The sequence below is a fragment of the Oncorhynchus mykiss genome, chromosome 24, assembly GCF_057628025.1.
Source record: "Oncorhynchus mykiss isolate SJ-2025 chromosome 24, ASM5762802v1, whole genome shotgun sequence".
Lineage (NCBI taxonomy): Eukaryota > Metazoa > Chordata > Actinopteri > Salmoniformes > Salmonidae > Oncorhynchus > Oncorhynchus mykiss.
The window spans coordinates 43,902,501-43,916,642 of record NC_143045.1 but is presented as its reverse complement, the minus strand read 5'-3'; the positions used below and the strand labels follow the sequence as shown (position 1 = coordinate 43,916,642).

Sequence of the window (14,142 nt, the reverse complement as noted above, 5' to 3'; positions counted from 1 at the left end):
TATATTACAGTATATCACAGAATATTACACTATATTACACTACCTTACAGTATATTAGAGTATATTAGAGAATATTACACTATATTACACTACCTTACAGTATATTACAGTATATTAGAGAATATTACACTATATTACACTACCTTACAGTATGTTAGAGTATATTAGAGTATATTACACTATATTACAGTATATTAGAGTATGTTACAGAATATTAAAGTATATTACAGTATGTTACAGAATATTAAAGTATATTACAGTGTATTACAGAACATTACAGTATATTACAGAATATTACAGTATATTAGAGTATATTACAAAATATTACAGTATATTACAGAATATTACACTACATTGCACTATGTTACAGAATATTACAGTATATCACAGTATATTACAGTATATTAGAGTATATTAGAGTATATTACAGTATATTAGAGTATATTACAGTATATTACAGAATATTACAGAATATTACAGTATATTACAGTATATTAGAGTATATTACAGTATATTAGAGTATATTACAGAATATTACAGTATATAACAGTCAGTGACGGTCGGTGTGATTTTATTTTCATGAGCAGGGCCTTATTTCTATTACAGCATATTGGATGACTGTCCTTCATTTTCCTTTCACCCAGTTCAATGTAACAGTGATAGGTTTAAGCTACTACATGATACTCTAATTTTCCATATACCCATCATGAGGTTGTTACAACCTAGCCTATGAATCAAAGTTTACTGTATGTTTAATCCCGTTTCATTCCATTTTCTTGAATACACCCCTAATGAATACACCATTGATGAATATACCCCTGATGAATACACCCCTGATGAATACACCATTGATGAATATACCCCTGATGAATACACCCCTAATGAATACACCATTGATGAATATACCCCTGATGAATACACCCCTGATGAATACACCATTGATGAATATACCCCTGATGAATACACCCCTAATGAATACACCCCTGATGAATACACCCCTGATGAATACACCCCTGATGAATACACCCCTGATGAATACACCCCTGATGAATACACCCCTGATGAATACACCCCTGATGAATACACCCCTGATGAATATACCCCTGATCACATGTCAACATAGTTCCCTTTCATACCAGACAGATACAAACAGCTTGTTGTCTATATAATTCCTTCTCCGCATCTATCTACGCGCTCTACTTCCTCTCACCTCGTCCCTTCCCCATCCCGCTTGTGGACTTCAATGAAAAACTCATCAGTTATATGTGACCAGGCGAAGAAACCTTTCCAAGTCAAACCTTCATATTATAACCGCTAAGTGCTCCACACATCGTTATCCTCATATCTGTATTTCTATTTTAGTTCACTTTTATTTAACCAGATAGGCCAGTTGACAACACCTTTATTTAACCAGATAGGCCAGTTGACAACACCTTTATTTAACCAGGTAGGCCAGTTGAGAACACCTTTATTTAACCAGGTAGGCCAGTTGAGAACACCTTTATTTAACCAGGTAGGCCAGTAGAGAACACTTTTATTTAACCAGATAGGCCAGTTGAGAACAAGTTCTCATTTAGAGCTGAAATCAGAAGTTTGCATACACCTTAGCCAAATACATTTAAACTCAGTTTTTCACAATTCCTGACATTTAATCCTAGTAAAAATACCCTATCTTAGGTCAGTTAGGATCACCACTTTATTTTAAGAATGTGAAATGTCAGAATAATAGTAGAGAGCATGATTTATTTCAGTTTGTATTTCTTTCATCACATTCCCAGTGGGTCAGAAGTTTACATACACTCAATTAGTATTTGGTAGCATTGCCTTTAAATTGTTTAACTTGTGTCAAACGTTTCGGGTAGCCTTCCACAAGCTTCCCACAATAAGTTGGGTGAATTTTGGCCCATTCCTCCTGACAACATGTCAACAGTCTTTATATAATATATATATTTTTATTAAATGTACTTTTTGTTACATTGCTGCCTGCCATAAGATGAGGGACAGTGTCTGACAGACCACTACATTGCTGCCTGCCATAAGATGAGGGACAGTGTCTGACAGACCACTACATTGCTGCCTGCCATAAGATGAGGGACAGTGTCTGACAGACCACTACATTGCTGCCTGCCATAAGATGAGGGACAGTGTCTGACAGACCAACCAACCTGCACATGTCCTCTATGCTTGTTGTTGTTGTTGTTGTAGTTATGTTAATAATTATGTTAATATTGTACCAAAGTAAGCTTTGCATTGTTATGCCATGCCAATAAAGCACATTGAATTGAATTGAATTGAGAGAGATGGAGACAAAAGGGGAGAAGGTGAGAGAGAGAGAGAAAGAGAGAGAGCTGGAGAGAGAACGGGATAAAGCTAGAGAGAGCGAGAGAGAGAATGAGAGACAGAGAGAGAGAAGAAGAGCGAGAGAGAAGGACAGAGAAAGAGAGCGAGCTGGAGAGAGAAGGGGAGAAAGTGAGAGAGAGAGAGAAGGAGAGAGAGAGAGAGAGAGAGAGAGAGAGCTGGAGAGAGAGAGAGAAGGAGAGACAGAGCTGGAGAGAGAAGGAGAGACAGAGAGAGAGAGAGAGAGAGAGGAGAGACAGAGAGAGAGAGAGAGAGAGAGACAGAGAGAGAGACAGAGAGAGAGACAGAGAGAGAGAGAGAGAGAGAGAGAGAGAGAGCTGGAGAGAGAAGGAGAGAGAGAGCTGGAGAGAGGAGAGACAGAGAAAGACCAAAACCAAAACCAAAACCAAACCAAAACAAAGGCAAAGTCTTCTCATGCTTTGTTGATTTCAAAAAAGCCTTCGACTCAATCTGGCATGAGGGTCTGCTATACAAACTGATGGAAAGTGGTGTTGGGGGTAAAACATACGACATTATAAAATCCATGTACACAAACAACAAGTGTGCGGTTAAAATTGGCAAAAAACACACACATTTCTTCACACAGGGTCGTGGGGTTAGACAGGGATGCAGCTTAAGCCCCACCCTCTTCAACATATATATCAACGAATTGGCGCGGGCACTAGAAAAGTCTGCAGCACCCGGCCTCCCCCTGCTAGAATCCGAAGTCAAATGTCTGCTGTTTGCCGATGATCTGGTGCTTCTGTCACCAACCAAGGAGGGCCTACAGCACCTAGATCTTATGCACAGATTCTGTCAGACCTGGGCCCTGACAGTAAATCTCAGTAAGACCAAAATAATGGTGTTCCAAAAAAGGTCCAGTCACCATGACCACAAATACAAATTCCATCTAGACACTGTTGCCCTAGAGCACACAAAAAACTATACATACCTTGGCCTAAACATCAGCGCCACAGGTAACTTCCACAAAGCTGTGAACGATCTGAGAGACAAGGCAAGAAGGGCATTCTATGCCATCAAAAGAAACATAAATTTCAACATACCAATTAGGATCTGGCTAAAAATACTTGAATCAGTCATAGAGCCCATTGCCCTTTATGGTTGTGAGGTCTGGGGTCCGCTCACCAACCAAGACTTCACAAAATGGGACAAACACCAAATTGAGACTCTGCACGCAGTATTCTGCAAAAATATCCTCCGTGTACAACGTAGAACACCAAATAATGCATGCAGAGCAGAATTAGGCCGATACCCACTAATTATCAAAATCCAGAAAAGAGCCGTTAAATTCTACAACCACCTAAAAGGAAGTGATTCCCAAACCTTCCATAACAAAGCCATCACCTACAGAGAGATGAACCTGGAGAAGAGTCCCCTAAGCAAGCTGGTCCTGGGGCTCTGTTCACAAACACAAACACACCCTACAGAGCCCCAGGACAACAGCACAATTAGACCCAACCAAATCATGAAAAAACAAAAAGATAATTACTTGACACATTGGAAAGAATTAACAAAAAAACAGAGCAAACTAGAATGCTATTTGGCCCTAAACAGAGAGTACACAGCGGCAGAATACCTGACCACTGTGACTGACCCAAAATTAAGGAAAGCTTTGACTATGTACAGACTCAGTGAGCATAGCCTTGCTATTGAGAAAGGCCGCCGTAGGCAGACATGGCTCTCAAGAGAAGACAGGCTATGTGCTCACTGCCCACAAAATGAGGTGGAAACTGAGCTGCACTTCCTAACCTCCTGCCCAATGTATGACCATATTAGAGAGACATATTTCCCTCAGATTACACAGATCCACAAAGAATTCGAAAACAAATCCAAATTTGAAAAACTCCCATATCTACTGGGTGAAATTCCACAGTGTGCCATCACAGCACCAAGATTTGTGACCTGTTGCCACGAGAAAAGGGCAACCAGTGAAGAACACACACCATTGTAAATACAACCCATATTTATGCTTATTTATTTTATCTTGTGTCCTTTAACCATTTGTACATTGTTAAAACACTGTATATATATATATACACTGAATATAATATGACATGTGTAATGTCTTTACTGTTTTGAAACCTCTGTATGTGTAATGTTTACTGTTAATTTTTGTTGTTTTTCACTTTATATATTCACTTTGTATGTTGTCTACCTCACTTGCTTTGGCAATGTTAACACATGTTTCCCATGCCAATAAAGCCCTTGAATTGAATTGAATTGAATTGAGAGAGAGAGACAGAGAGAGAGACAGAGAGAGAGACAGAGAGAGAGAGAGAGAGAGAGCTGGAGAGAGAGAGGGAGGGAGAGAGTAAGTGTGTTTCTCTCTCTAGGTGTAGTGTAGCTGGGGATGATTCTCCTGGTATTTGAATGGTTGCTGTGAGGAATGTGGGCAGCTGGCGCACTCCCATATCCCAGGTTAGTGTTACCAGTTCCAAGCCTGTTGATTTAGTAAAGTGAACCCACTGCTGCCTGCCTGCCACACACACCCAAAAAACAGCCCCTACCCTCCCCTGCTCTGTCCCCTTTCCCTGCTCTGTCCCTACCCTACCATGCTCTGTACCCTTTCCCTGCTCAGTTCCCTAGCCTACCATGCTCTGTCCCCTTTCCCTGCTCAGTTCCCTAGCCTACCATGCTCTGTCCCCTACCCTACCATGCTCTGTCCCCTACCCTACCCTGCTCTGTCCCCTACCCTACCCTGCTCTGTCCCCTACCCTACCCTGCTCTGTCCCTTCCCTGCTCTGTCCCCTTTCCCTGCTCAGTTCCCTACCCTACCATGCTCTGTCCCCTTTCCCTGCTCAGTTCCCTAGCCTACCATGCTCTGTCCCCTAGCCTACCATGCTCTGTCCCTACCCTACCCTGCTCTGTCCCCTACCCTACCCTGCTCTGTCCCTTCCCTGCTCTGTCCCCTTTCCGTGCTCAGTTCCCTACCCTACCATGCTCTGTCCCCTTTCCCTGCTCAGTTCCCTAGCCTACCATGCTCTGTCCCCTACCCTACCATGCTCTGTCCCTACCCTACCCTGCTCTGTCCCTACCCTACCCTGCTCTGCCCCTACCCTGCTCTGTCCCTACTCTGCTCTGTCCTTACCCTGCTCTGTTTCCTCTGTTTCCTATTAGCTATATATCACAGTCACAGATTACTCCATTAGCTATATATCACAGTCACAGATCACTCCATTAGCTATATATCACAGTCACAGATCAGTCCATTAGCTATATATCACAGTCACAGATCACTCCATTAGCTATATATCACAGTCACAGATCAGTCCATTAGCTACATATCACAGTCACAGATCACTCCATTAGCTATATATCACAGTCACAGATCAGTCCATTAGCTACATATCACAGTCACAGATCACTCCATTAGCTATATATCACAGTCACAGATCAGTCCATTAGCTACATATCACAGTTACAGATCACTCCATTAGCTATATATCACAGTCACAGATCAGTCCATTAGCTACATATCACAGTCACAGATCACTCCATTAGCTACATATCACAGTCACAGATCACTCCATTAGCTATATATCACAGTCACAGATCAGTCCATTAGCTATATATCACAGTCACAGATCACTCCATTAGCTATATATCACAGTCACAGATCACTCCATTAGCTATATATCACAGTCACAGATCAGTCCATTAGCTATATATCACAGTCACAGATCACTCCATTAGCTATATATCACAGTCACAGATCAGTCCATTAGCTATATATCACAGTCACAGATCAGTCCATTAGCTTTATTTATTTATTTTATTTTTACTAGGTAAGTTGACTTAGAACACATTCTCAATTACATCAATGACCTGGGGAATAGTTACAGGAGAGAGGAGGGGGGATGAATGAGCCAATTGGAAGCTGGGGATGATTAGGTGACCATGATGGTATGAGGGCCATATAACTGGAGTAGGTGGCCATGATGGTATGAGGGCCATATAACTGGAGTAGGTGGCCATGATGGTATGAGGGCCAGATAACTGGAGTAGGTGACCATGATGGTATGAGGGCCATATAACTGGAGTAGGGGGCCATGATGGTATGAGGGCCAGATAACTGGAGTAGGTGGCCATGATGGTATGAGGGCCAGATAACTGGAGTAGGTGGCCATGATGGTATGAGGGCCAGATAACTGGAGTAGGGGGCCATGATGGTATGAGGGCCAGATAACTGGAGTAGGTGGCCATGATGGTATGAGGGCCAGATAACTGGAGTAGGTGACCATGATGGTATGAGGGCCATATAACTGGAGTAGGTGGCCATGATGGTATGAGGGCCAGATAACTGGAGTAGGGGGCCATGATGGTATGAGGGCCAGATAACTGGAGTAGGTGGCCATGATGGTATGAGGGCCAGATAACTGGAGTAGGGGGCCATGATGGTATGAGGGCCAGATAACTGGAGTAGGTGGCCATGATGTTATGAGGGCCAGATAACTGGAGTAGGTGGCCATGATGGTATGAGGGCCAGATAACTGGAGTAGGTGACCATGATGGTATGAGGGCCATATAACTGGAGTAGGTGGCCATGATGGTATGAGGGCCAGATAACTGGAGTAGGGGGCCATGATGGTATGAGGGCCAGATAACTGGAGTAGGTGGCCATGATGGTATGAGGGCCAGATAACTGGAGTAGGTGGCCATGAAGGTATGAGGGCCAGATAACTGGAGTAGGTGGCCATGATGGTATGAGGGCCAGATAACTGGAGTAGGTGGCCATGATGGTATGAGGGCCAGATAACTGGAGTAGGTGGCCATGATGGTATGAGGGCCAGATAACTGGAGTAGGGGGCCATGATGGTATGAGGGCCAGATAACTGGAGTAGGGGGCCATGATGGTATGAGGGCCAGATAACTGGAGTAGGGGGCCATGATGGTATGAGGGCCAGATAACTGGAGGCCATTCTAGAAGATCCATTTCAGCAGAAAACAATTTCACTTAGAGCCCCAAAAAGACTATGACTGGTTGTTTGGGATTGGATGTGGGATGGTGGGGAGAGAACTGGAACCTAGCAACACAAATATACATCAATCAATTAATAAATCAATCAATCAAATGTATTTATAAAGCCCTTAGACCGGAACAGTTGAACTGTGACCGGAACTTTCTTAGCAGGAGCTCAACGCTGGCCAACTAAACATAAACAGAACAGAGACACGAACACAACTGACAGTGTACTCCTTTAAAGACAGCCGACAGTAAACAGTTTATATATACAACAATATCATTTAGTTGAACAGGCAGCAGAGATGCTCTGATAACAACCTCTGGTGCCTGGTACCTGGTAACCCACGGAGCCAAAGATCTGCCGGGACCATGTTTTAGTACTCAGCTTATCTAACTCACATCTCGTTCTCACTGTAAACACACCAGTGTTGCTGCACATCATAGCAGAATAAATCTCTCTTTCTGCACTGAGAGTTGGAGGAGGCAGGAGAGAACAGAACGAAGGGAGCTCTGGTCTGGTCTCAGCTCAGACCACTGCCACACTATCTCTCAGCTCTGGTCTGGTCCCAGCTCAGACCACTATCACACTATCTCTCTGCTCTGGTCTGGTCTCAGCTCAGACCACTACCACGCTATCTCTCAGCTCTGCTCTGGTCCCAGCTCAGACCACTATCACACTATCTCTCTGCTCTGGTCTGGTCCCAGCTCAGACCACTATCACACTATCTCTCTGCTCTGGTCTGGTCTCAGCTCAGACCACTATCACACTATCTCTCTGCTCTGGTCTGGTCTCAGCTCAGACCACTATCACACTATCTCTCTGCTCTGGTCTGGTCTCAGCTCAGACCACTACCACACTATCTCTCAGCTCTGGTCTGGTCCCAGCTCAGACCACTATCACACTATCTCTCTGCTCTGGTCTGGTCTCAGCTCAGACCACTACCACGCTATCTCTCAGCTCTGCTCTGGTCCCAGCTCAGACCACTACCGCACTATCTCTCTGCTCTGGTCTGGTCTCAGCTCAGACCACTACCACACTATCTCTATGCTCTGGTCTGGTCCCAGCTCAGACCACTACCACACTATCTCTCTGCTTTGGTCTGGTCCCAGCTCAGACCACTACCACACTATCTCTCTGCTTTGGTCAGGTCCCAGCTCAGACCACTACCACACTATCTCTCTGCTTTGGTCTGGTCTCAGCTCAGACCACTACCACACTATCTCTATGCTCTGGTCTGGTCTCAGCTCAGACCACTACCACACTATCTCTCAGCTCTGGTCTCGTCTAGGTATACAGAAGATAGCCATATTTGGTAAAAGACCAAGTCCGTTTTATGGCATGAACAGCTCAAATAAGCAAAGAGAAACAACAGTCCATCATTACTTTAAGACATGAAGGTCAATCAACCTGGAAAATGTCATGAACTTTCAATGTTTCTTCAAGTGCAGTCGCAAGAACCATCAAGCGTTATGATGAAACTGGCTCTCATGAGGACCGCCACAGGAAATGAAGACCCAGAGGTACCTCTGCTGCAGAGGATAAGTTCATGAGAGTTACCAACCTCAGATTGCTGCCCAAATAAATGCTTCACAGAGTTCAAGTAACAGACATCTCAACATCAACTGTTCAGAGGAGACTGTGTGAATCAGGCCTTCATGGTCGAATTGCTGCAAAGAAACCAATAAGAAGAAGAGACTTAGTTGGGCCAAGAAACACGAGTGGAAATCTGTCCTTTGGTCTGATGTCTCCAAATTTGAGATTTTTGGTTCCAACCGCCGTGTCTTTGTGAGAAGCAGAGTAGGTGAGCGGATGATCTCAGAATGTGTGGTTCCACCGTGAAGCACGGAGGAGGAGGTGTGATGGTGTGGGGTGCTTTGCTGGTGACACTGTCTTATTTAGAATTCAAGGCACACTTAACCAGCATGGCTACCACAACATGGCTACCACAGCATTCTGCAGCGATACGCCATCCCATCTGGTTTGGGCTTAGTGGGAATATAATTTGTTTTTCAACAGGACAATGACACAAAACACACCTCCTGGTTGTGTAAGGGCTATTTGACCAAGAAGGAGAGTGATGGAGTCCTGCATCATATGACCTGGCCTCCACAATCAACCGACTTCAACCCAAATTAGATGGTTTGAGATGAGTCGGACTGCAGAGTGAAGGAAAAGCAGCCAACAAGTGCTCAGCATATGTGGGAACTCCTTCAAGACTGTTGGAAAAGCATTCCAGATGAAGCTGGTTGAGAGAATGCCAAGAGTGTGCAAAGCTGTCATCAAGGCAAAGGGTGGCTACTTTGAAGAATCTCAAATATAAAATACATTTGGATTAGTTTAACACTTTTTGGTTACTACGTGATTCCATATGTGTTATTTCATAGTTCTAATGTCTTCACTATTTTTGTACAATGTAGGAAATAGTAAAATAAAGAAAAACCCTTGAATGAGAAGGTGTGTCCAGACTTTCGACTGGTACTGTACTTCCATTCCATTTTCAACTGGTTCCCGGGGGACCTTCAGACGATACTTGTGAGGCCTGTCGGCGTCCTAGAGAAGAACCCGAGTCTCTCACCTTTCCATAGAGGGGTCATATCAGCGTGTAGCCCAAACTGTTTGGACTCTATAGTCAGAAGTTGGCGGATCGGCTGTAACCGACTTCAGACGAGGAAGTGATCCACAGGTGGATGTGGAAGTGATCCACAGGTAGATGTGGAAGTGATCCACAGGTAGATGTGGAAGTGATCCACAGGCAGATGTGGAAGTGATCCACAGGCGGGTGTGGAAGTGATCCACAGGCGGGTGTGGAAGTGATCCACAGGCGGGTGTGGAAGTGATCCACAGGTAGATGTGGAAGTGATCCACAGGCAGATGTGGAAGTGATCCACAGACAGATGTGGAAGTGATCCACAGGCAGATGTGGAAGTGATGCACAGGCAGATGTGGAAGTGATCCACAGGCAGATGTGGAAGTGATCCACAGGCAGATGTGGAAGTGATCCACAGGCAGATGTGGAAGTGATCCACAGGTAGATGTGGAAGTGATCCACAGGCGGATGTGGAAGTGATCCACAGGCAGATGTGGAAGTGATCCACAGGTAGATGTGGAAGTGATCCACAGGCGGATGTGGAAGTGATCCACAGGCAGATGTGGAAGTGATCCACAGGCAGATGTGGAAGTGATCCACAGGCGGATGTGGAAGTGATCCACAGGCGGATGTGGAAGTGATCCACAGGCGGATGTGGAAGTGATCCACAGGCGGATGTGGAAGTGATCCACAGGCAGATGTGGAAGTTATCCACAGGTAGATGTGGAAGTGATCCACAGGCAGATGTGGAAGTGATCCACAGGTAGATGTGGAAGTGATCCACAGGCAGATGTGGAAGTGATCCACAGGCAGATGTGGAAGTGATCCACAGGCAGATGTGGAAGTGATCCACAGGCGGGTGTGGAAGTGATCCACAGGCAGATGTGGAAGTGATCCACAGGCAGATGTGGAAGTGATCCACAGGCAGATGTGGAAGTGATCCACAGGCAGATGTGGAAGTGATCCACAGGCGGGTGTGGAAGTGATCCACAGGCAGATGTGGAAGTGATCCACAGGCAGATGTGGAAGTGATCCACAGGCAGATGTGGAAGTGATCCACAGGCAGATGTGGAAGTGATCCACAGGCAGGTGTGGAAGTGATCCACAGGCGGGTGTGGAAGTGATCCACAGGCAGATGTGGAAGTGATCCACAGGCAGATGTGGAAGTGATCCACAGGCAGATGTGGAAGTGATCCACAGGCAGATGTGGAAGTGATCCACAGGTAAATGTGGAAGTGATCCACAGGTAGATGTGGAAGTGATCCACAGGTAGATGTGGAAGTGATCCACAGGCAGATGTGGAAGTGATCCACAGGTAGATGTGGAAGTGATCCACAGGTAGATGTGGAAGTGATCCACAGGTAGATGTGGAAGTGATCCACAGGTAGATGTGGAAGTGATCCACAAGCAGATGTGGAAGTGATCCACAGGCAGATGTGGAAGTGATCCACAGGCAGATGTGGAAGTGATCCACAGGTAGATGTGGAAGTGATCCACAGGCAGATGTGGAAGTGATCCACAGGCAGATGTGGAAGTGATCCACAGGCAGATGTGGAAGTGATCCACAGGCAGATGTGGAAGTGATCCACAGGTAGATGTGGAAGTGATCCACAGGTAGATGTGGAAGTGATCCACAGGCAGATGTGGAAGTGATCCACAGGCAGATGTGGAAGTGATCCACAGGCAGATGTGGAAGTGATCCACATGCAGATGTGGAAGTGATCCACATGCAGATGTGGAAGTGATCCACAGGCAGATGTGGAAGTGATCCACAGGCAGATGTGGAAGTGATCCACAGGCAGATGTGGAAGTGATCCACAGGCAGATGTGGAAGTGATCCACAGGTAGATGTGGAAGTGATCCACAGGTAGATGTGGAAGTGATCCACAGGCAGATGTGGAAGTGATCCACAGGCAGATGTGGAAGTGATCCACAGGCAGATGTGGAAGTGATCCACAGGTAGATGTGGAAGTGATCCACAGGTAGATGTGGAAGTGATCCACAGGTAGATGTGGAAGTGATCCACAGGCAGATGTGGAAGTGATCCACAGGTAGATGTGGAAGTGATCCACAGGTAGATGTGGAAGTGATCCACAGGCGGGTGTGGAAGTGATCCACAGGTAGATGTGGAAGTGATCCACAGGTAGATGTGGAAGTGATCCACAGTCGGATGTGGAAGTGATCCACAGGTAAATGTGGAAGTGATCCACAGGTAGATGTGGAAGTGATCCACAGGCAGATGTGGAAGTGATCCACAGGTAGATGTGGAAGTGATCCACAGGTAGATGTGGAAGTGATCCACAGGCAGATGTGGAAGTGATCCACAGGTAGATGTGGAAGTGATCCACAGGCGGATGTGGAAGTGATCCACAGGTAGATGTGGAAGTGATCCACAGGTAGATGTGGAAGTGATCCACAGGCGGATGTGGAAGTGATCCACAGGTAGATGTGGAAGTGATCCACAGGTAGATGTGGAAGTGATCCACAGGTAGATGTGGAAGTGATCCACAGGCAGATGTGGAAGTGATCCACAGGTAGATGTGGAAGTGATCCACAGGTAGATGTGGAAGTGATCCACAGGCAGATGTGGAAGTGATCCACAGGTAGATGTGGAAGTGATCCACAGGCGGATGTGGAAGTGATCCACAGGTAGATGTGGAAGTGATCCACAGGTAGATGTGGAAGTGATCCACAGGTGGATGTGGAAGTGATCCACAGGTAGATGTGGAAGTGATCCACAGGTAGATGTGGAAGTGATCCACAGGTAGATGTGGAAGTGATCCACAGGTAGATGTGGAAGTGATCCACAGGTAGATGTGGAAGTGATCCACAGGTAGATGTGGAAGTGATCCACAGGTAGATGTGGAAGTGATCCACAGGTAAATGTGGAAGTGATCCACAGGTAGATGTGGAAGTGATCCACAGGCAGATGTGGAAGTGATCCACAGGTAGATGTGGAAGTGATCCACAGGTAGATGTGGAAGTGATCCACAGGTAAATGTGGAAGTGATCCACAGGTAGATGTGGAAGTGATCCACAGGTAGATGTGGAAGTGATCCACAGGTAGATGTGGAAGTGATCCACAGGTAGATGTGGAAGTGATCCACAGGTAGATGTGGAAGTGATCCACAGGTAGATGTGGAAGTGATCCACAGGCAGATGTGGAAGTGATCCACAGGTAGATGTGGAAGTGATCCACAGGTAGATGTGGAAGTGATCCACAGGTAGATGTGGAAGTGATCCACAGGTAGATGTGGAAGTGATCCACAGGTAGATGTGGTGGATTGAGAAGCAGCCAATTAAATAACAGATATCTGTCTAGTTTAAATGAACTGATTTTTATGGGGATTTTTGTTATATGCTAATTAGATTTAGAGATCGACTCTAGGGGGTAAACCTAACCCTAACCTTAACCCAAACCTTAACCCTAAACCTAACCGCTAAGCCTAAAATAGCCTTTTTTTCTTGTGGGGACTGGCTACATGAATTTTCCTCGTTTTACTATCCTTGTGAGGACTTCTGATCCCCATAAGGATAATAAAACCAAATACACACACGCTCAGAGCCATCCAAGGCTACTCTTTCCATTCCTCTGTCCCTGAGTTTATCCCTGGTGGCCGGCATGAAGGTAGCTCTGACACAAAAACAGGAGGCGAGAGATGTGGGGAAGATGGAGAGCTACTACTTCAACCTACTCCCTAAACCAGCAGGGAAAACAGCCCATTTTCTCATTCAATCACTTCCTGATACCCCACTACTTTAGGAGAGTACACTGTACCTGATTGGAGGGTGAGCCTGCCAGCTGACTGGGCTGAGCCAATCACGTTGTCCACCAGGCACTGGTACACACCGACGTCCTGTGATGTCACCCCTTTGATGCAGAGGGAGGAGCCTGAAATTTGGAGGCGGGGCGAGGGGGTGATGGGGGCAGAGTTGAAGAGCCAGGTGACATTGGGGGTGGGGTTTCCCTTGGCAACGCAGGTGAAGCGAGCGGCGTCTCCAGGTGAGACAGTCTGGTCAGACAGACTCCTCAGGACAGATGCCTCCTCTGGGGAAGAGAGGGGAGGAAGTCAGGACTCTCAACTAGTTAGATAAAAATCTACCATTAGAGTAATTCATCTAACCTTTCTTTAACCAGGAAGTCCCATTGAGGTCAGAAGATCTGTTTCCCATGAGACACCTGACTACAGAAATGGCCTGTTAGTAACTCACCGAGCACATTCACAGTATAGT

At 45.7% G+C, this 14,142-nt stretch overlaps 1 protein-coding gene across 2 annotated transcripts in view; it reads right to left on the bottom strand.

The window, feature by feature from the left end:
- Window positions 1–14,142, bottom strand: part of cdon (cell adhesion associated, oncogene regulated) — a 141,306-nt gene that overhangs the window by 64,695 nt on the left and 62,469 nt on the right. For both annotated transcript variants that reach the window (XM_036961315.2, XM_036961316.2), the window contains exons 6-7: window positions 14,122–14,142; window positions 13,688–13,957 (exon numbers count right to left, since the gene is read on the bottom strand). The exon at window positions 14,122–14,142 is cut by the window's right edge and continues 282 nt beyond it. In XM_036961315.2, coding sequence (XP_036817210.2) covers window positions 13,688–13,957; window positions 14,122–14,142 — 291 coding nt within the window. The remainder of the gene's footprint in view (window positions 1–13,687; window positions 13,958–14,121) is intronic.